A 23,403-nucleotide genomic window follows, 5' to 3' on the forward strand; every position below is an offset into this window, starting at 1 on the left:
AAAGCCATTGGTGATGGCAGTGATAAGACAGTGCAGGTAAATGGTCTCAAACTATAGTCTGTTGACAAAATGTAGGCGGTTTGGGAGGAAGTTCTCCCACTAACTTTTTGGTTAATGTCTATATGTTGCGGCTGATTGCCATTTTGACAAAGCTGTCGAGCTTTTTTAAAGGTAGGATCAAGTGGAGGGGATAGTTTCTTTCCGTAAAGCCGCCTAAATGTACAGGAATGATTGAATTATCAGCCCACGACAATACTATTGAGCTGCAAAAAAATTCAATCAAATTTTGGACCTTTTCTGTTAATTCACTACCACTTTGCAACAGAGCTAGTTTTTAGAGCAATAGATTATTGGCAATAGAAGTGGTAGTGAATTCAACTTTGATTAGGTCAGGTTAGATTAGGTTTTTCTTACTCTATAACCTAACCTAACCTAGCCACATTCCACTAGGGCACTAGGGGTAATGAATTAACGGAAAAGGTCCCAAATTTTATTTGTTTTGGTTTATAATTACTCTGAACATTGGGTCGTTTAACCATTGTGAATGTGTCATTACTATTTACTCTGAATGACAAGTGTGTGTAATGTCTAGGAGAGGTACTGTGAGGTGAAGTCACTGGCTCTGTGGTTGGCCAATGCCTCGGAACTCCTTCACTTCCTCAAGTCTGACAGACACGTGTCCGCCTTCTCACTGGACGCTCAGGACACACTGGCCGACGCTGTACAGATTGCCTTCAGGTAGACTATTAATATGAATAGTTATGGGATGTTTTAAACAATTCATTATTTTCAGCTGGTTTGATTCAGAGACGTGCATTGGTTGCAATGGTTTGAAAAATAACTGTGAATGTTTGTAAAAAATTTATTATAGTGAGAACCCTCTATTTTAACATTATTTGCTTTACTTTTTAAAATTTTAGAATTCCTTGCAAAAATTTTGATATTAGTAAACTATAAATTATAGCTGGGTCCACGAGCACAATGCTACCTTGTAATCCAAAAATCATGTTTTCAATCTTAAACTGGAATATTTTGAAAATTATATGAGTTGGGCAAAAGAAACTGCTTGGCTTATATTAATTTTACGGTCATCGTTAAATAACCTGTAAGATATACAATTTGTATCTTTGGTTTCCTTTACAAAATGTATTTGTCGACAGACACCTGGTGGCCTGTCTGCAAGCTGAACTTGCAGCTGTCATGCCCAACTTTCTGTCTGAGAGAGATGAGCTCAGTCACGACCCCGAAGATTCGTCAAGTGCATCGGTAAGCTTTTACTACATCCTCATGTTGTAAAAAGAAATAAAATTATATTTAAAAATAGATAGTCCAAAGGTGTCTTAGTTGAGGACAAGGAGGACTGTTTGCATTCTGAAGGCCCTGCCAGGGTGAGGGAGTGGAGCAGGATCTGAGACGCTCACTTTAGGCAACTTGTTTATAAGAGATATTTGTAAATGATATAAGCTAAATATATAAATGATCATATAAGCATATGATAGGAAGCTTAGGTAGGTGGAAAAAAGTATACTTTAAAAAAAATTTAAACTTCATACATAAAAATCTTAATATTTTGCTGTTATTGACAGCATTTTAAAGGGTCCTTACTTTTTACTAGTGAAACAGCTGATCTTAGTCAGTAAAAAACCCACGCAGATCATCTTAATCTGTTCTTCACTCATATGCAGGTTAATCTACACAGCATTATGTCTCTGTCTTAAAACAATGATTTTGATCCTCTAATCAACTTATGATCCTCAGGAGCTGGGAGTGCTAGCCTCTGCCATGGCTCTGTTGAGGCGATGTCGAGTCAACGCAGCTCTCACCATACAGCTGTTCTCTCAGCTGTTCCACTTCATCAACGTGTGGGCCTTCAACCGCATCGTGGCTCCCAACAGTCAGTACTGCAGCAGAGCATGGGGTCTCCGGCTCAAGGCCAGGCTGGCCCAGGTTAGTGTTAATCATATCCATTTAAATTCATACATTCAATTCAGCCTCATTGCACTGTTAGTAGTAGCGCCTGACACTTCTCTCGGTGTACTGCTCTCACGAAGGCTGTCTGCATTTGAGGTAGAATAGCCTAGGTCATGTACTGTAAGTTTCTGAATGCAGTCATACCCAGAAGACTAGTTTGTTTGTTGTGTTAGTGGTATCAGATATTTTTATCTATGATCTCCATCAAACTCTTAAATTATAAATACTTTACTCAAAGTTTACCAAGCACTATTAGCGATGTCATTTCTTCAACTATTACTGTTTATCTAAATCAAACGGTGTTTACACTAGCTCTCTGTAGTGATTACATATCTCTCAGTTCTGAGTTCTGACTGATTGTTTCCATGTTCACAGATCGAGGTGTGGGCAGAACGTCAAGGCTTGGAGTTGGCTGCAGATTGTCACCTGGCTCGTATAATGCAAGCTGCACATCTACTACAGGTAAATACACTTGGTCATCTCTCATGACCCAATTTGTAAATAGTGTCTCATTGTGACTCAATTATGTGGAAACATCCTTAATATCTTGAAAATAATCATTTAGATTAAGATTTTGTTTACTTTGTGAAGTATCAAGTTATTTGTGTATCCATTTCCACTTCCTTAACATGTTCCTAATCTAATGCCAAATAAATGTTAAGTCACTGTCATGTTCCAGGCTCCCAAGTACACTGCTGAGGACCTTGCGACTCTCACCTCTACGTGTTTCAAGCTCAACTCACTACAGTTGCGTGCACTGCTGCAGAAGTACCAACCTACCCCTGACGAGCCCAGGCTGCCTCACGAACTCATCGACAATGTTGTAAGGGTATGTGTTATGTCTGTAGTTGAAGTTAGTCAAAAGTGAAGCGTATTTTTAGTTGAAACCAACAACTCTGGGATGCAACTCATGCAAGTTTTGTCCCGCAGACATGAAAACAGCATCGTCGTCCTCTTGCACGTTTGCAGCAATACCGCTAATTTTCGGTTCGTGTGACGTGTATCGGTATTGGAATTGACACATCCCTAATTGTAATATATAGTGGATCAGATGAAGACATAGATCTTATATTTAGATAAAAATGAGTTGTGTAGGCCTAAATAAGAACTCAAGTTATGTGAGTAAAATCAAAACTCGTGCTCAGAATATTATTTAGCTTTCATTGATTGCAAAGACATAACCATCTTGGGTAAGGAACTTACTTATGGTTGGAGTGGAATATGAGTTAAACATATAATCCGTGTGATTAAGGTTTGCAAAATTCTTATGTTAAATAATACGCCAGGTAAAATGTTTAGAAATAATTCTTGTATAATATTTCACTCTTAATTAATTACTACTTTGATGTTGCCCACTCAAGTCTGACTCGTGTGCTTGATTGTCACAGGCTGCCGAGAACCTGGCTGATGAGCTGGCCCGCTCTGATGGCCGAGAGGTGAAGCTAGAAGAAGATCCTGAACTGGCCTTGCCTTTCCTGCTGCCTGAGGATGGATACAGGTGAGAGTGCATCCTTGAGCACATATGTACCTTAGCTCATTGGCTCAAGAGACCATTGTCATCACTACATTCTTGATCTTCCGTTGATAGCTGTGTCATACAGATATTTACACTATCTACAATACAAAATGCTTTGCCCATGCTATGTTGAGGCATCAGTCTCAGCTTTACCACTGAGGAAGCTACATCTTATCATAGGCAACACTTTGGGTATTGTAAAATCAAAAAGTGTGAGCTTTTTAACATTTAGAACATTTGCCGCTGTATATTTTTTATTTAAAATCATTACAAACAATTAGGAATTACAATACATGTTAGATTCCTAAATTGTGTGGGGTCACATTACTTAGCTATAATTATTGTTACAGCTGTGAGGTTGTCCGAGGTATACCTGCAGGTCTAGCTGAGTTTGTAGGTCCGCTGCAACACATGGGACTGTGTAGACTCATTGTACAGCCTTCCTCCAATGGACTCTGGACTGTCTACATGGGACCTGCCAACCCTATGGTATGTATCCTTGACCCAATGACAACTTCAGTAAAGGTAGCATATCATAAGCATACAGTAATGTTCTTGGTTTTTTTGCTACAGCAACAAACTATGATGGTTTTGTAAAGTTTATCATAGCCATTCAGTTTTGTTGTTCAACTTTCTCCCTATCAGGACAAAAGAGTTGTGAAAATTATTCAGAAATTTACTTATCCGTTGCAAATAAGTCCATTACTTATTAATTTCAATTTTTTGCATTTCTATCCTCCTCTCATTGTATTTTATTCCAAGTTTAATAAGGATTCTTTGCTTGAATACATGTAACTTTAGTAAATTTGATCTTTGGTCATTTTTCAAGCCATTAAATTTTTATAAAATTTTACTATGATGAATGTAACCAAGGTGTGATTTTGGTTGCAGGTCCGCAGCTCCAGTGCAATGAGCAACCGTTCCGGAGGTTTTATCCCCACACAACAGCAGCCAGAGATCCAACTGATCAAACTGCACAAGTCCAACAATGGGATGGGACTGAGCATTGTGGCGGCCAAGGTAAGACTTTATCTATTTGTGGTTTGGCATGTTGAATGCTCTTAGACATGTACTACTTATAACTGGATTTACTCGTCCTGTTGGAGCAAGTCATTTGGACAACTTTTTCTCGACTTTGCAGCAGCCGTGGGCGCTATGGAACAATTTACTGTTTTCCCTATACCGTACAGTTGACTCTCGATATTGTGTAGTAATTATTCTTTTTAATAAGTGAAATAATATGCTTTGTTTGACTATCTGTAAATTAGTACCTGAATTTTTATAACAATTTAACTTGTAATAGTACAGCTTTTGTCACGTAAGCTGGCACTTTGGCCTACGGGCAGTTTAGGGGGGATGTGGAAGATGGAGGTAAGTAAAAGACCGGAATACAAAAATATCCGTGTGTGTTTTTGTGTTCTTGAGCGCCTTCACATGGGTCACGGGGACAGTTGATACAACCCCCCAGTGACTGTGGATAGTAGTGATTGCCAACTCACATGTCACAGGCTGTAAAGCTATATATAGCTAGTCCTAATTGAATTATAATATAGGTTATATAATTATGATTCAGGCAAACGAGATTAGATGTACAAGTGAGCTAATAATCTAAACAATAAACACAGGTTTTTGACATAGTTCTAAACCTTAAAAATAGCTTTAAAAAGTCTCTAAAGGCTTTTACTTACTTACTTACTCCTGTGGCCACACAAATCCCAAGTGATTTTTGGCCTCGCCAACAATGCTCCTCCACTGCTAGCTGCCTGTCTTCTGCTGCCTCCAAACTTGCTCCTAACCTTCTGAGGTCCTGCCTCACTTGGTCATTCCGATTCCATCTTAATCTGGGCCGTCCCAGCGGCCGTCGTCTTTCTGGTTGCCCCATCCATACCTTCTTAATCATACTGTTATCAGCTCTTCTATATAAATGTCCCAGCCATCGTAATCTTCTGCTTTATTCTCTAAAGGCTTATAAAATAGCAAATAGGAGAACCCCCTAACCCCCCCCCCTCATGATCACCGTAGCCCCTCTTGACGAGGTCCTAGAACTCCCACTGGTCAAAGAATGCATAATAATGCTTCAAAGTTCTATTTTTCTTAGATTAAAGATTCAGTTTTCCTTTGTTATCAATTTCTTACAATCCATAACCTCCGGATCCCGGGAGTGTTGGATTATTAAGAGTCAACCATATACCTTTTCAAATTCCTAAATGTTTCTTTACAAACCTTCAATAGCATTGTTATAACACTTTGTTTTGTTTGTTCAGGAAATACATCCATCAATAAACAAAATTTATAATTTCTAAAACTAGTTAATTTGTTGTAAAATTCAACTTCTTTTTCAAATTCTAAATAAGGTAACATTACTTAATATTTAGTTTTAAAAAATACAAAAATTATCCAAACAAGTCCATAAAAAGCAAAACTTGCTACTTGCTAGTTTTTGCATACAAAGACCATTATCTCCAAAGGACTATGTCTAAAATGAATTTTCAAGTGTTATCCATCCTTATATATAACTAGCTGTAACCCGCGGGCTTTGCCGCGTTTAACTTCTTAATTTTCAAGATGATCTCGTTCGCATGGCTCAATCACGTCCTGGTTGAAGTTTGTTCGCTACGCTCACTCACCTTTAGGTTGGAGCTCGTTCGCTACGCTAACAGACAAATCATTTGTATTAATAAATTGCATACTAAATCAGCTGTTCATAGTTAACACATGATATACATAAGAGCGTTTGTCTTCAGAGTGAGTTCGTTTTCAGTTGCGATAACTGGAGTGGAGTGGTTGATTACATTATCTTTGAGTTGACTCTATTAACACATCGGAAATTATGACTGATATTCGTTTTGAATTAACGCCTGTAATACTTTGCAATTACTCGAATTCAAGCAACATGTTCACTAGTATTCTATAATCTCACAAATGTGTTGCAGTTATAATATCTTAGCTGCTACATAGAACAATTGGATTCTTTTTTTATTAAATCATTGTTTAGAATGAAACAAGATGGAAAATGATTTGTTTTTATATTATAAAAATACTTAACCTCTAAACAAATTTGCAGAATTGTTTGAATTGAGAAGAAAGATAAATAAAAGATCAGCACTTTTAGATTTTATGAGTAAAAGAAAGCATTATTGTACGACATTCATACATCTGTTCTTGCCGGACAAACAAAACAATGTTTCCTTAGAATACCCACGGCAGATATTTATAATGAGGTATAATACCTCATTTTTATGCATACCCCGATGCATTTTTATGCATCGGAAGATGTTGCCCCTTCCCGCTAAATAACAGCTTCAAAGGGGTGTGTTACTCGGTTTTACCAGGCTAAGTGTTAAAAATATACATTACACTAGGTAAAACTTGAAATATAAAAAACTGTTTCTTGTTGGATTTTTTATCATAAAACTGTTCATTACGTTTTAATAACTGATATGGTAGCGTGATGTATCCAAAGTCAATAATAAGTCTACAAAGTATAAACTAACCTTAAAGTAGCTCTATTCTGTGCACTTTTTTCTTGAAAGGTTCAAATGTCGGTAATTCAAACGTGTTTCTAAAAATGTGTAAAACTTGTATGAAAGCCGCTTCATCAGTTGAGTAATTGTGTGGGTCGTGCCCTTGTTAAGCCAATCACCGGGCAGAAGTCAGTGTCATTCATAGGTCTTGTGTTTCATAGGTCTGTGGTAGTAAGGTTTGTGCACCGTAGTCAAAGTTATGTATGTACTTACTTAAACTTATTTAGTTACTTTATACTAATTTTTCTTGGAATATTACGTAATATTTTTATATGCTATCCAATAAATACTACAACTGAAAAAAGATTTTTTTTGTTCTATAAAAAGATATTATAATAATATAAATTGGAGCTAATTTAGTAAAAAAATTAGCACTACCTTAACCCTAATTTTAAATATTTTCAAAATTATGGAACCATTTTTAGAAGTTTTTACTGTGGCTTTGGAGATAGTGAATAAATGCTAAGTTCAAAAACAATAGGTGCATTCTGGGAACATGCATCAGTTTAACCTGTGTATTGTACGAGAGTTTTCGACACCCTGTGGCACCCAATGACTAGTTAACTATTCCCGAAGAACATTTACTGTTTGTTTATAAACATAACCTGATTGTTTTGATAGGTTACCTGATTACCTGATTGGTAATGTAGGTTAAAACTCAAAACCTTCATTTGTAGAACAAACATGCTCATTTATCCGTAGAAATATCAACTTAATAACTATATTTATTTTATTTTTGCAATGTTAAATAGTTTAATTTTTTAATTTTCACTCATGTTTATATTACTAGGAATAAACCCTTTGCTACCATAGATTTTTTTAGATAATCTAAAACTCTAAAAAGTCATAATTATATAATGTAATTTCATTTAAAATATTCACCAAGCTTATTACATATAATAAACACAAATACCCTGAAAATACTTTTAAAACTAAATTCTACAAATGGCTTTTGGGCCACCTCTTTTATTCTCTAAAAGATTTTTTTATTTGCCTTGTATTAATTTTTAAGTAGAGTAAACAAATTGACCAAAAATACTTGTTTTAAAAATGTACAAAGATTATTATTTTTATCATCAATATGAAATATTATATTTTTGAACTTTTTTTGAAAACCGTGCCACACTTAATTTTAGTTTACCCACAGTTTGTTGTGATACTTAATTTTTTGTTCTTGCATGAATAGTTATTAAAATGGAGATAGCACTCACTAACACTTAAATGAATCATTAAGCACAAAACACTCAAAGAAAGCAGATTCCAGATGAGCTAGCTCGTGACAGAAGATTAATTAAGAGGAAGAAAGTAGTGAGCACTTTCCCCAGTGTTGTGGGATATACTGCTCTGAAACACTCAAAAGTTTTCATAAATACATTTTGGAGGTTCGTTTTAAAGTTTATGCAAAAACTGTCTTGGTAGATAGCTTACAAGATTGCTTTCTAATTTTATGGTCACTACGTAAACATCCTAAAAAGAAACAATTCATTTTAAACATTTTTTTACTTTCTCCCCCTATACACTACACAGCATATGGAAAAAATGTTGCTTTGTCCACTTTTTGTAGTTAGAGTTTTGGGTTTTCGGTCCCACAGAATTAAAAAAAGTGGTTTACAAGGTGATGTCTGTGCGTGTGTGGATGTGTACAGCGCTGAATATGCCACAACTGTAGTTTGATTTTTATGAAACTTGGTTTGTAGGTCTATCTATGGTATCACTAGGCAATTTTCCTCATTTTATAAAGTTTAAATTTTTAATTATGGTTTTCTTCCTGAGCAGTTTTGGCTAGAATTTAGTATGTTATATATAGTCTTTTTAACTAAAAAAAAAAAAAAAAAAAAAACACTACAACCCCCATTGCTTTAAAAAGCACATTTTTCTTGAATAACTCTAAAAGATATTTGAAATCACGACTATAATTTGCATGTCTTCCAATCAGACCGCAGGGTTAATTATCCAACAGGAAAAGAAAATGTAAAGAAAACCCCTTAATATTGTAATATTGTTACAAATGTATTTTGTTTGTTATGTCAACCTGTACTAAGGACGTGTTGGCTTGCATTAGTTTAACTTATTGATCAAAGCTGTGGAACACTGAGAAGTGGTCATGTGACGATCACAAAATTTATCGATTCTCAATACCAATACCGATGCCATTTTGAGTTTTACAAAATTTTCTGAATGTATTGGTTATACTGTACTTCACTAACTCCTGTCTTTATGTTCTTCCATAAAGTTTTTTGGGATGATTTTCATGTAAAGGAAAAATTAATGCTGCAATGAAAAAATCCAACTAACCAATTTAAGTTTAACCCTTAACCCCCTAGGTTTAAACTCTTCTACCCACATTAAATAACTGCCATATCCAAATAACAACCATATCTAAGTATTTGAAGATCTAACAAAACAAAAAATAAAATGTTATGAAAACTAGAGCCAGTCTGATATTTTCAGTCAAGCCAAACTCGAGGTAATATCGAGATCATCGCCCGCGTGTAGGCATCATCGACTCCCGAATTGGCAGAAACGTCATCATCGTCTTCCGCGATCGCGGCAAAATCATTAGAATCTTCCGCGGCACATCATCGATTTCCGTGGCCACAGAAACATCAGTGTCGTCTTGCGCGATCGCGGCTAAATCACGAACATCTCCCGCGGCCGTGTAGACACATCGTCGATTTCAGCGGTCACAGAAACGTCATAATTGCGCGATCGCGTCAATAGCGATAATTTAATCATCGCGCTATCTTGGCAGACGAGTCAGGTATCAGTATCGATTTTTGACGATTGGTTCTCGATAACGATATCAATGTCTAAGATAAGAATCTGTGGTCCGAGAATCCACACATCCCTACCCTACTTAAGTTAAGTGTTGTAAAACGCGGTTCTTCTAAAACCATAAAAATACTAAATGAAAAGGACTTATTGTTTACTAGGATAGACGGGGATCCCTGGCCCTACAAATAAAAAATGACGTTTGGTTTTATAGCTGTTAACATTTCATAGCTTTCCTCTTAAAGAATTTAGGTCAAAAGGTAGTCAGTTTTGGGGGTTTTTTTTATAATGTTTAGAAAACATTTACATTTTCAACTACTCATTCCCTCACCTCGACAAAAAAGCGTCTCCTTCAAATTACCCTCTGTCTAGCTCACGACCAAAATTACGTTTTGTCTTTGTGCAAGCAAAGTTCACGGTCGTGTCAAACCCATATGGAGTATCAGCTGCAATGTGGACCGGTTTTGTGAACTTTAACCCCGTCAGTGTGTCAACCATCGACTGCTACCGTTGTGGCCCCGCCCACTCACGAAGGACCCCGAAGATGGCCGAAGACTCCCGATCTCTCCCCATTGTTGTGCATTGTTGCGCGTGCCGTATGTCGTCAGTCGTCACTCGTCAGTCGTTGTGCGCGAGAGGATGATATACGTAGACAAACGTGTGCCGCCGGAGGTGGAGGCTTGCAGAACTTACCATGCTAGGCACTTTTACAACAATGAACCACGGAAAGGGCCTTCCCGAGGTTATCACACGGCCCGGCCGCCGCCCCATAAGGTTCGTTAAAATTAAAATACATTTTGACAATTAGTTGACATTGTAGTACTTATAGTATATAGTAGTAGGTAGTAGTAAAATTGAGTAAAATATATATGGGTATGTCATGATTTATTAATTAATACCAATTTTGACAATGTAGTACTTTAAAATATATGGCCATGTCATGATTTATTGAAGTGCAGTTCTGTACATTATTTATTAATCTTATTCTTTTAGCATTTTTTGTGGGTATGATAATGGTAGGTTGTAAATGAAAAGACAAAATTGTAATTAGTGCGCGTGCATGTTTTAAGAACTACTCAGAATCAATGATAACCATTATTTGAAAATCGTAATTAATTATAGTAACTTCCCTCTCTTAATTTCGTTTAATGACCTTATAAATATTCATGGGACATTAATACTCTATAACATACTATGTGGAGTTTTATTTTATGTGGGTTTTTGTCCTTTTTTCTATCAACTTTCCGTCACGGATACTTTGCAAAACATTCTATTGTAGTTAGACTAGCTTTGGAACCGTAAAATATTAACTTTATGTTATGTTAGTCATTTTTCAACTGACATTTTTGTTTAAAAAAATGTTTAATCTTCCACGATCGATTTTTTTTTCATAAACGGTTAAATAAAACAGGTTTTTATGCTCAAACAATTTGGCACCAACGACTGACTGGTCTTGGTATTATTGACTTGCAATATGACATCAGGATTATTGTTTGTTATACAATGTGATGGTTTATATAGAAACGATCAGAGTGCGAGGCTTCGGTCTCGGAGGTCCGGGGTTCAAATCCTGCCAATCCATAATGGATTTCATCGAAGTGATAACGTCGCAACCGCAACCTCTACCATCCCACCTCGCGGAAGTGACAACGCGTTTTGTGATGAAAGCGTGCAAGATATTCCGCCGTGTTGGTGTTAATCTCGCACTGTTGCTTTCTACATTACTCGAGTTTCACAACTATATTGCGAGGCTTTCCTGGTTGCGATTTTACACTTGCATTATGCATAAGTGAACGTGTGGGTTTCAGTTTCCCATTTGTCGGTTGTTAGCTTCTGTAAACGTTCCGTTCACTTTTCGTGCGCTATCGTCGTTGGATTATCTTTACCACGAAGTGAGGGAGAGATATTGTTTTTATGTTTTTGATTGTGATGGTCGTAAAATAACATTAGTGTGGTCGCGCGTTTCTATCGCTTATGCAAATTGCGTTTTTACTACTTTTTGGCTCTTGGTATTTCTATTTATACTCTATGCAGCTACCTATGTCAAGTGTGAAATAGCAGTGGATTATTTTGGGCAATCACTTACCTGCCAAGCACCAGCATCAAAGTTGAAATTTAACTTGTATTTGCAGCCCGTGTGAGTAAGCATTCAGTTCATACCTATGTTAAAGCTGCAAATTTTAGATTCAATAGTGAACTTCTTCCATTATACCCTTTGACGGACGTAAAATAAGATTTTTTAACCAAAAAAGGAATATTTTTTGTTAACTACGGCATCTTTAACGAGTCTATCCACGGTCTATCAACCACCAATAATCATTTTAATTCGGTATGAATATTTTGCAGCACCAAAGAGACATTTCATTTCACTTCTTAAAAAATCACTCACGAAAGATCTATGATTTCGTGAATAAAAAACTGGCTACAGCTGCTTCATACGGATGCTATGTCTATTTCAGTCCGTCTCCAATTCAATGGGGTTTGTTGTTTTATCAGTGTGTTTTTGAATCGATTGAACTGGTAATTTGATTGACTGATATAAAATCAAATTATCTTTACTTTGGCAAGGAGTATGATAGGAAATGGCGACACTGATTCAGTGTATATTGTACGCCATGAGAGTTTGTATTCATAAAAGGGGATTGAACAACTAATTGTTGAACAAATTGAATTTTTCTTGAGAGTTTTGAACAACTAAATTACTTTATAACAAGGAATTTAGAAAAAAATGGGTTGACGATTGAGTCAGGTTCGGAGGAAGCGTGAATTTTCTATTTCTAAAGAATTCTGTAGCATTTGATTTGTTGTTTTGCATTGCAGTTTATTTTGTTGCACATGCATTAATTTAATAACACATATTACATACCTACTATTCACTCATAATAAACTCTCCTATACCTTTTATCTGCTGTTTCCCTTTGTTTGTTCAAGTCGGGAGGAAGACATTATTATTGTGGCAATTAGACTGTGAGGAGAGCGGTGTTTAGCTACTTCCGGTCCTCGACAAACCGGAAACAGTCGTACCATCGTACAACTGTTGGCGTTTCCCCGTCGTCACCGCAGGTGTTTGGTTCCTTAGTACGGTGCAAAATAGCGTACAAAATATCCACACCAAACCCCCAAAAGTGAAAGCTTAACTTTTGACTCCGAATTGTTCCGTACAGTCCCCATAATGATAGTAAAAAATGTACACAATTGTTAGCGTCCGGTTTGGCAAATAGTGATTTTCGTTGTCTTTGAAAACCCCCTTGAAGGAACGAATACCTCGCTGGGCCTTGTCCCTTTTCAGGGCGCAACTTTTAAACGAAAAAGAAGGCCCATAGGCAGGTCCCTGAAGAGTCCTATTATAATATTTGTGGGTGAATTTCTTACTAAGACCAAGACGGAATCGTCTTCTAAATTCTCTTCTTAAAATTTGAGAGAACTAAATATGAATGGGTCTCAGTTCTATTACTTGATAAATATAAATAATTACATACATCCTATAATTACATACATCCTATAATGACATACATAGGAATACATCCTAAATTATTTGAACACAACAAACCCACGCGGTTATCAGTCTATTGTTTCAGTGAACAATTACGCCAATTAAGATTCCATTATTATCATGACTATACTGACATAATTCAAAACCAATCTAGAGTCCAGTGGACTAGTGTCATTATGCTGTGATTATGATCTTGCCGAGCTATCGTTGATTTATTTAGTCTAGGAATGTCAACGATTCATTGTTTTTTTTTTTTACTCCAGAAACAAGTTAGTATTTCTTGATCAAACAATAAACATATAATATCAAATGTTGTTTATTACTTAAAAACTATCTTGTGTTTTTACGGGACTTTTCTCTGAGTATGAAGTAAGAGTGAACGTCCACTTTTTGTTTGGTAGCACCATTAATTAAAATTCGACTTACAAAAGTTGAGATAATGGGCTCAGAATTGATCTCCCTTGGAATTGAACAAGCCACCTTCAGATTTGAAGCGAGCGGCTATCGACATATCTCTAGCAACCTCGGCCATCACAACTTCCAACTTCTATTTCGCTACTCGTACAGTTTTGCCAATGTTATATAGTGTCTTGCTAGAGAAATGCACGGCACCACGATGAGTCAGCCACGCTTGTTCGCTCGTTGTGTGTTTTTCACGCGTGTGTGCGTGGGAAGTGTGTTGGGGCGGTGGCGCGTGACTTGGCTGGGAAACTTACCTCCCTCGCCGTGCATCACTACACCTGTTGTTGCCTTCCCCTTCAGACAACGGTCCTTGGTCCTTATAATTGGCCATATGTATAACTGACTGCGTGGTTGAAGGTGGTAGCGGTAGCTTCGATTTACCAATTTTTTGTCTTAGGACGCTTGGTACGAGCCCGGAATTGTTTTTCACATTGCTTCAGGCTAGACCTAGTAGGGGTTGCGGCATTATCACTTGGATAAAATCCATTGGTGATTTGGTGGGATTTGAACCCGGGACCTCTGGAAGTCCCGCGCTCTAACCACTATATCAGCTCGTTCTCCCTACGTTTTAACATTTAGAACAAGAGAAGTGGGTACAACACGCATGGAGTTGTATTCACGTCTATATTTTTTGCTTGGTATACCACAATAGGTCTTGTGGGAAAGTTGGCGTTAGATTCTGAAACACTAGAAGTGATACTTTCAAAGGTCACACTTGACTGAAATATCGTTATATTTGCCGTAAAAGAACTATGTCCTTCAACACGAGCCGAAACTCAATCTCATGCTAGGAGGTCCTCCTAGATCTCATGCAATCATTTTATCAGTAATATGACCAAGTTTTACCCCGAATATTGTATTAGTTCATATTATAGACTATCAGCTAATATGGTGTCATATGTCATAAAGCGTTATTATGTGCATACATTTTTTTTACTTTCTCCCTATACGCATAGTATAATATGAATAGCATATTGTTTTCGTAAAAATGTTCGAGTTTGAGCTTTGGGTGGATCTCGAACGATTTTGATTAATGTTATCAATATGGTGACCGTGCCAACAGAGGTTAGGCATCGTGAAACCTTCTCTAGTATTTTACTAGACGACCTCATTCACCTCCGCCCATCTATAACCGTTCTATATACAGTGGTAGCGTGTTGTGGAGCGTAGAGGAACGGTTCCATTGTTGGAAGTGTTCCGGAGATGGTATCTTGGTGCTCGTGCTCCCGTTAAAACCTAACCTCGCTGGACACACCTAAAACGGTAAGGTAGGCCAATCCGGCTGATCTCTGTGATTACCGCGGTGTGGGGTGTACCAAGGGACGTTCAGAAACTAGTAGAATCCTCTACACTACGTTATAACGCATCATGTACGTGCATAATTGTTATAATTTAACGTTTTTGTTTTTTTTCTACGTCGTGTCATTGAACTTTTTTACGATTTTGTAGCGACGTTTAAGTTTTAAAATGTCGACACTATGGAATAGCTCCAGAGTATTCTACTCAAAATTGTTGTTCAAGACCTTTTACGCGTTTGTTTCTAAAACTTGATCAATGTCACAGACTAAACATATGGTACTTGGGAAAATGTCGCCTTCATGCAAAAGAAAAATGATCCCTGAATCGAAAGGTAAGCTTATCCCGTAGTTTTGGAACGCATTGGAAAGTTATAAGACTTACAGAAACAGTTAAATTACCGAGTAATCTTTGAGAGAATGTTGTAGAAGTATATTATTTTAGCTTTGGTTGGACACAGTTAGTAGCTAGTAAACTTTACTCACTCCCGGTTCAGTAAATATCGTTGTTCGTTTCGTGTATTTGTGATAATTTTATTAACAGGGTATTTTTACGAAATCCTCGCTGGTCAAATGAGACTCATTTGGAACTCTTTTAGTATATTTACTGACATATCCGCTGTGCAACAGCTCACAAGTTTCATTGTGTGATATAAAAGTTGAGCAGCGATACACAATCGCGGACTTGTAAACTAAACCATAATTATTCCAAGGATATATTAACGCAAATAACGAGATAGTCCAAATGTTTTACTATCTTATCAAGATTGGACCTAAACATTGTATGTAATATGATTTTACCCTGAACTAATCCGTTGACACTTTACATCTGACCCAACTCGAAGTGCAAGTAGTCCGCCTTTACCCGTAATTCAGTCAAGTTATTTCTCCAACTCTCAATTTATCATTTCCTTGATCCGTTCTGATTTCATAACTCGAGAGTTACCGGGTCGTGATCTAGTGATCGGGGAATTTGTCTCTGTAACAGTGAGAACTTTCCCTACATTTCCCTGTCCAGTGTCCACGCCTCCCACACTGTGACACTACACGGAAGGTCACCGAGATCGTTATCACCACGTCCGTCATTGTGACAATCTTATCACCAGCTGTCACGTAGATAACGTCTGATTGGTTCTTTACCGCCAGATCGAGCGAAAGTTGTGTAGGCGGGCAGGCGGCACGTTACCGGGAAGCGGTTCGAAAGTAACCCTAACCTTGATAGGGGAGTGGGTCACCACAGGAATTCCCCGGGGGGGGGGGGGGAAGGTTAGGTCATTGTTGTTGGGGATATCTATCATCCATTGGTAGGCCCAGGCCTAAACTGGGCAATGCAATGAGTATTGCACCATAGTATTTTATATAAATAAATTATTTATGTATATATTCAAATTTATTTTTAGTTATAGCATCATCCATTTATTTTTTCCACAGATGCATATTTATTTTATTTTTTATTATTAATTCAACATGAGTGTAGAATGGAGTGAGATGATTTAAGCTTTGTCACTGATTAATTATGTAGGATCATTTAGTTTGAAGCCCAATTATTCAAAAATATAGTTGTGTCATTGAGCTAAATATACTATGGTGTGAGAGCCATTGTGCAATTAATGGCATGGTATAAACATCCATGGTAGACTATCAAATGGTATAAAATATTCATGGTAGACTATCGAACGGTATAAAATATTCATGGTAGACTATCCAAACTGTATAAAATATTCATGGTAGACTATCGAACGGTATAAAATATTCATGGTAGACCATCAAACGGTATACAATATTCATGGTATACTATCAATTTTATTGTACGTAAAATTAAAGGGCCATGTCCTGATCTCCTGGCGTCATTTTTTTATATTTTGGGTTTTAAAAAGTCGAAACAATACAGGTGGGCAGTTTTAACCTACATTGGTGCTTCTAGACTTTTTACTGTTAAATCACATTTGCGATGATTCATCAATATATAACTTTTATAAAGGTAATTCTTATAATGTTGATAAGTAGTGATAAATATTTTAATTCTATTTATCCCACTTTAACAAATAATAATTATTATTTGTAGGAATGGGGTAAATAAAATATAAATATTTAATTATTTTTCATAATTTTAAGGTGAAGTACCTTAGTAAACTAGTTAGACATTTGTAACTTAAAAAGTATTGTGTGCAATTTTATACAAAAGTTATGTTACAATGCAGCTCAATTAATTAAATGATCCAGTAAAGCAGTGTTGAGTAGTTTAAAGCCATACACATGGTATTGAACATATTCACATTGTGGTTGTAGGTCAGTGGTCAAGACCTGGTGTGGGTGTGGTGGCCAGTTACTTAACTCTGGTCAACTAGACTGGTCACTGCAACACTGCTACTATTGTTCTGCTTTGTTTATGTTTTGTTTACATTTTTCACATCAGAGTACACGTCATTTCACATACTTTTAAAATATTTTGCAAGGTTATTGCAGACATCAAAAATCTTTAACAAAGTAGTACAGTAGTACCGTTTCAATCCACTCTGCAAGGTTCCCAATTATTTAACCATAAATGTTCAGTTTTCATAGTACATAACATAGGCAATGGTGTAAAAATTGTCACTGCTAATAATCCCACCCTTATATTTTCTTAGTTGGCCTAACTGTTAACTTTTTAGTTAACTTGATATCCGACTAGTATAATAAAGAGTTACCTTTTCTTTGTTCAAAGTTCATTGTCGGAGGAGTGATAACAAATGTTGGTAATAATCTTTCAAGGAAGTATATTGACCTGTTGTTAAAGTTTATCACATTTTGCTGTATTCGGATGAGACATATTTATTTAATTATTTGCCTTTTTGTTACAGGGAGCTGGCCAAGATAGATTGGGAATTTACATAAAATCTGTTGTGAAAGGAGGAGCAGCTGACGCTGTGAGTGTTAGCATTGATTTTATTTAACTTATATAATATGTATTCTCAATGAATTTGTTGAAAATGATGAAGTCTCGAACAATCAACAACTATGGATAACTGTGAACTTCGTAAAGTTTATTGATTACAAATCAGTGTTTTCAATTGGTTAAGAATTTTGGACCAGGAACTGTGGTGACTCGCTTGGAAAATATTTTCTTGTTCCTCTGTTCAGTTGTAATTCTGCTTTTGTGGGCCAACTAAAATATCCAATTACATGATAATGGATGACCAAGAATAAGTTTGAAAAATCGAATAGTCTAAATAAGTTCAAATTTTCTACATAAAGTTCTAGGTACAGTATTTTTTTTATATAAGATTTCTTTAATTATTAAGTTAAAAGTTATAAATGAAAGTTAATGTTTTTCCTTTTATTCAGTTAAACAAAGGCTTGTCTTTAACTGTTTGGATAAAATATGTTTAGGCTTTTAATTTATATTTTTATGTCTCTATTATATTTTTATCATATTTATTTAATGATGTTTATTTTCTTTCTTGAAGGATGGAAGACTGCAAGCAGGTGATCAGTTGCTGAAAGTTGATGGTCAAAGTTTGGTTGGCATCACTCAGGAGAAGTAAGTTGTAACTTTAAAATGCTATGCAACATTTTTTTATTTGTACAATTTTATGATGAGAAAAAAAATGTTCAGCATAGCCTAATTTTGTGAAACTCAATTTAAAAAAGACTCTTAATTAACAGAGCTAAGATATATCTTGTTATACGTGGTAGATGTGTTCCTGCTAACCACCATTGAAAGCAAAACTGGCAAACTGGTAATGTAAATCAATCTAAAAGTGTTATGTGACACGATTTAACAACTAAATACACAACTAATATGCTGTACAAAGATTAAACTAGACTAATACTAACCAAAACTTGAATTAAAATAGTATTATAGGGCTTCAGATTTTAGGGGATTTTCCCTTAAAAAGGCTAACACAGTAGGTAAACATAAGTAAAGTAGTTGAGAAGATAAGATTTAACTAAAGTAGATTCATGACCATGCTTATAGTAAATAAAAATCCTAAAACAAAACAAAATTCTTCATATCAGAACTCATAGAAACTTCATTTTCCAGAAAAAATATTAATTTTGGCTCACCAGCTATTACTTCATTTTAGAGAAAAGACTTAGTTTATGGTTTATACAAAGTTACAAATCAAAATCAGCCACAGTACAGGTTGACCCATAAATTCATTAACATTGTGTATAAACATTGTTCTCATGAAAAAATACATAATCTTACTTCCAAAATGGAGGCTTTGAACCTTTTCAGAATTTTGTTATAAAATTTTAACGAGTTTATAAATACTGTAGAGTAGAGTCTGTTTTATGCAGCCTATTCCTAGGTACAAATACAAAATTTGGATTGAGTCTCATATGCGTTGCCGCTCCCTGCATACTGAAGAGATCCAAGTTTGCCTTTATTTAACCAAACAATGATCAGCTTAAAAGAAAATTATAAGTCACGTTTGAGCAAAAAATGTGTAAACCAGCAGCGCTTTTATCCAGAAATACCTGTATTAATTAGTTAAATTTTAAATTTTTTGTGTCTTAAACCTGATGTGTTTTGTCTGCAGGGCCGCAGAGTACCTGGTGAGGACGGGGCCGGTGGTAACACTGGAGGTGGCAAAACAGGGAGCCATCTATCACGGGTTGGCAACACTGCTGTCACAACCATCGCCCGTCATGACACGAGGTAAACTGTCACCAACTTCAACCAATCCTGACAACCTCCCTGTCTAATGTTTATGTTACATTAGTTTCGGAAAACATAGGATAAGGGATACACACACAAAAAATTGACAAATTATACATAACAGTAAAAATTATAGTTGTGTTGTTAAAATATAATTGTTTGATTTCTTTTCATCCTAGAATTAATTTGAGTGTTTAGAATCATATTTTTTGGTGCAGTATAAATATGTTGTTGAAATCTTAGAACCAACACATAAATTGTCCTCATTGTTTTACACGAGTTTATCAAATTTTTCTCCGAATTTCTTAGTCATAAACATTTATTAAATTTTTTTGTTTTGTGGATTTTATTTGTGCTGATTTGCCCTTCTATGAGAGCAGAACTCTTTTCTAAAATCAATCAATTGATAGAATGGATATTATTTCTGTACATTCATATTTCTTCTTGAGATGAGTAAAATAGTATAATGATTTCATAAAACATGTTCATTTGTTGGTTCCCAAGTTTTAATTTTAAGCGTACAATTAGCAAGTACTTAACCTTGGGAACAATGATGAGAAGAGAAAACACTCCATGTCAAGGAACCAGTGGGAGTCAGCTGGTGGCATTGGAGGAATAATGAATTGGGAATTACTTACTGACTGCTCATGCTAGCATTGGATAGGGTTACTAATAAAATTGTGTTACCGGTAATAACAGTTGAATCAAGTATAAACAGAATTTTGTCTTTTATTGTTCCTGAAAGGTCGTTAACCTTAATAAAATTGATTGTTGTCTTACAGACCGTCCCTTCAAATGCATACATATTAATTACTGTTTTAGAATAAAATGTTTTTTACCAACTAAAATGGTTATACACATTTTCTCCTAGTATCAAATCATATCATTAGGTAACTTATATTGGAGATATTGGCAATGAATGGTGAAATGTATAACTAATTTTTAAACAATTTATTATATATTGGCCTTTTTGAACTTTTAAAATTAGTTATACATTTCATCATATTATTAGTTCACTCTTTAGAGTATCAACTCTAAAGACATTGACTATAAGTTTCCCTAACACAAATGGGGAAACTGACAATATCTAATTTAATATAGGAATCTTGTAAATGCATGTTAACATTCTATGTGCAAAAATTGTAATGAAATTAAAATTATATTAAACTGCCATTAACAATTTTCCTGTATATGATTTGTGAACCTAACTGTCTACAAATCATTGAGTAATTTAAAACTATAAATGTTACATCATTTCCTCTAGCAAAATCTCAAATATAACAATGCTTTCCTCGTCTTACTAACATGTGGCTTTCAGCTGCCCGCAAAACTTCTCTATCAAGTCTAGCGGAGGAACCGTACCCCTATCTCAACTCTCCCCCCTCCCTCAGTCAGTCCTGTCAAACTCAAACACTTTCCGAACATCTGGAGAACAACATCCCAGAGATCCGTATTGAAGTGGCGTCTGTCACTCCCAACACAGAGACAAATCTGCTTACTGTGCCCGTGCCTACAAACAGAGTCAAGTGCTACAAAATACCTCCGGACAACGATCTGTGCCTATGCGAAGACATCTTCCAGCAACACCAAGCCAAGTTGGTCAACTGTGATTCAGAAGATGCAAATGCCATCAGCCATTCTAGAGATACTGTTGGCCAAAATGAGATTGGCAGTGAGTTCAAAAATCCTAAGGCAGACGTGGTTCGGTACCATAAAAAAGACCAGAGTACTGAGATGAGTCCCAAATGGCTGAACAGAAGCTTGGAAAACATCACAAAGGAAGAAAATGGCAAATGGGTTCCTCTTCCTGGTTTGAAAAGATGTAAGAGTGACTTTTACTTGTCCAAATCTGGGGAGTGGAAGATGGCGGATGATGAACAGAGCTACAAAGATTTGTTTAGTGAAGAAATTCGTGTGTACAACCTTAATGAAAGACAAACGGAATGTTATAAAGAGATTTTAGAGGCAGTTGTGTCTTCAACATCGACTTCTGAGTGTAGTTGTGATAATGGCTCTTTTTCACCAAAGTCGACAGATTCTAGCTCGGTGTCGTCAGGAACACTAACGTTGAAACCGGTATCTGTTAAAGGAAACTTCTCAACTTATGATAACAGTCCTGTTCATGCACCAACTTCAAAACTCTCAGCTGAAGAGAGGGATAGAGCGCTGAAGGAACTTGATGAAATTGTTTCCGGAAGATTCTTAAAAAGGATTTCTGCTTTTGGAAGAGGAGAAACGTGTAATGATACGACCCAGAGCAAAATGAGTGATTTTCTTTCAGATATGTTAAAGCTTGACCTATCTTCATTAAAAAACAGTTCATCGAGTGAATCAAAAAATAATTCCAGCAGTGAAGAAGAAATGCTGCAATTTGGCTGTGGAAGAGTTGCAGCTCTAGCTAAACATTTTTCAAGGATGGGTGAAGCGGGGATTATCAGAGGTAGGGGAGGACCCTTCAATAGAGGTAACAGAGGTAGAGGTGGATTGAACAGGAATAGCTACAAATCTGAGCCAAACATTATCAAAGTAAATGATAGTTGGGCAGATCCTTCCACAGAAGAACTTATCATTCCTGAACCTCCTGCAGAAACAGACAATACTTCTCCTCGCTTTCAAGTTATATTTACCTCTCAGGGTTTACATCCTGTTGGCTTCAGTATGGATAGACTACTGGACATTGGACAACAAAATGTTGTGTTAAAAGAGTTAGGTAATGAGCAGATCGAAACAGATTTTGAAGAAAGTAGGAAATTAGAAGATAGTCATGTTGATGTCAGTGGTGCAGATAAAAAAGTGAATTATGTTCCTGACCAAAGTGATTTAGTGGAAGACATAATTTTAGAGGGCAATTATGAAAACCCAGACACAGAAAGTTACCTTTCGAATCCTCGTGCGAGAGGTATTAGATTTAATAGTTGGACACAGACTTCTGATAGCATAGATTTAACAAATGAGCCTGAAACAAGTAACCATAGTTCCTATCCTAACGGAGATTCCTCTAATAGAAGATTGCATATGATGAAAGATTTCAAGAAAATGTCACTAAGCTTAGACAGCTGCACAAAATCAGATTCTAATCCTAAATCAATAGATTTGAAAAAGAAATCTATAAGTGTTGATGAAATAGAGATGATGAAATCGAAAAAACCCGGTTTGAAGAAACATTACAGTTTTGTTGACTTGGGGAGTATCGACAGTGAAAGCAGTCAGCCTGAAGAGACACAAGAAGATGACAAAGTCGGTGTTATGAGCATTATCGGCTCAAAACGTTTGAATGGCTTCAGGGAGAGAAGAGGGAATTTTTGTACATCAGAGGAAATCAGTAAACAGTATGGTTTGAAAGAAGACATCCTTAAGGATAAGAATGTTAGGAAATGGTTAAGCGTTGATGAAGCGGCGCATAAATCCGAATTCTGTTTCAAGACTGAAAAACTTGATACCGGCGTGGTAAAAGATAGTTTAAGGAAAATTCATAGAACAGGAGATGGAATGGGTCGCAAATTAAAGAGAATGAAGAAAATCGACCAGAAGATGCTTGTTGTTGCCCCTTGGAGATTTTCTGAGGTGAATCCTAGAGAAGGCGTGTTTACTGTGCTGACAACGGACGAGGGTGATTGGCGTTCTCGCAGGAACTCTGTGCCTACTTCGCTCCTGGCCAGTGAGAAGCAAGAGTCTATCAGTAAGCTGTGAGAATCTTTTGCTTCTAGGTGGCGTTGCACGCCTCG

The 23,403-nt window shown here is 36.3% G+C and overlaps 1 protein-coding gene across 4 annotated transcripts in view; it reads left to right on the plus strand.

The window, feature by feature from the left end:
- LOC128987718 (afadin-like) overlaps positions 1 to 23,403 on the plus strand; it is a 253,441-nt gene that overhangs the window by 219,361 nt on the left and 10,677 nt on the right. For 2 of the 4 annotated variants that reach the window (XR_008490271.1, XR_008490273.1), the window contains 12 exons: positions 593 to 738; positions 1,161 to 1,266; positions 1,759 to 1,947; positions 2,347 to 2,433; positions 2,651 to 2,800; positions 3,360 to 3,469; positions 3,838 to 3,976; positions 4,379 to 4,507; positions 17,874 to 17,939; positions 18,480 to 18,553; positions 19,560 to 19,678; positions 20,997 to 23,364. Coding sequence is in view for 1 of the 4 variants with exons in the window: in XM_054408712.1 (XP_054264687.1) it covers positions 593 to 738; positions 1,161 to 1,266; positions 1,759 to 1,947; positions 2,347 to 2,433; positions 2,651 to 2,800; positions 3,360 to 3,469; positions 3,838 to 3,976; positions 4,379 to 4,507; positions 17,874 to 17,939; positions 18,480 to 18,553; positions 19,560 to 19,678 (1,315 nt within the window). In the remaining 3 variants the exon portion in view is untranslated. The remainder of the gene's footprint in view (positions 1 to 592; positions 739 to 1,160; positions 1,267 to 1,758; positions 1,948 to 2,346; positions 2,434 to 2,650; positions 2,801 to 3,359; positions 3,470 to 3,837; positions 3,977 to 4,378; positions 4,508 to 17,873; positions 17,940 to 18,479; positions 18,554 to 19,559; positions 19,679 to 20,996; positions 23,365 to 23,403) is intronic. The other 2 variants (XR_008490272.1, XM_054408712.1) reach the window with 2 other exon arrangements.

The sequence above is a fragment of the Macrosteles quadrilineatus genome, unplaced genomic scaffold (genome assembly GCF_028750875.1).
Source record: "Macrosteles quadrilineatus isolate MER2022 unplaced genomic scaffold, UCM_ALF_1.0 Scaffold_2__2_contigs__length_208266976, whole genome shotgun sequence".
In the NCBI taxonomy this organism is placed as follows: Eukaryota; Metazoa; Arthropoda; class Insecta; order Hemiptera; family Cicadellidae; genus Macrosteles; species Macrosteles quadrilineatus.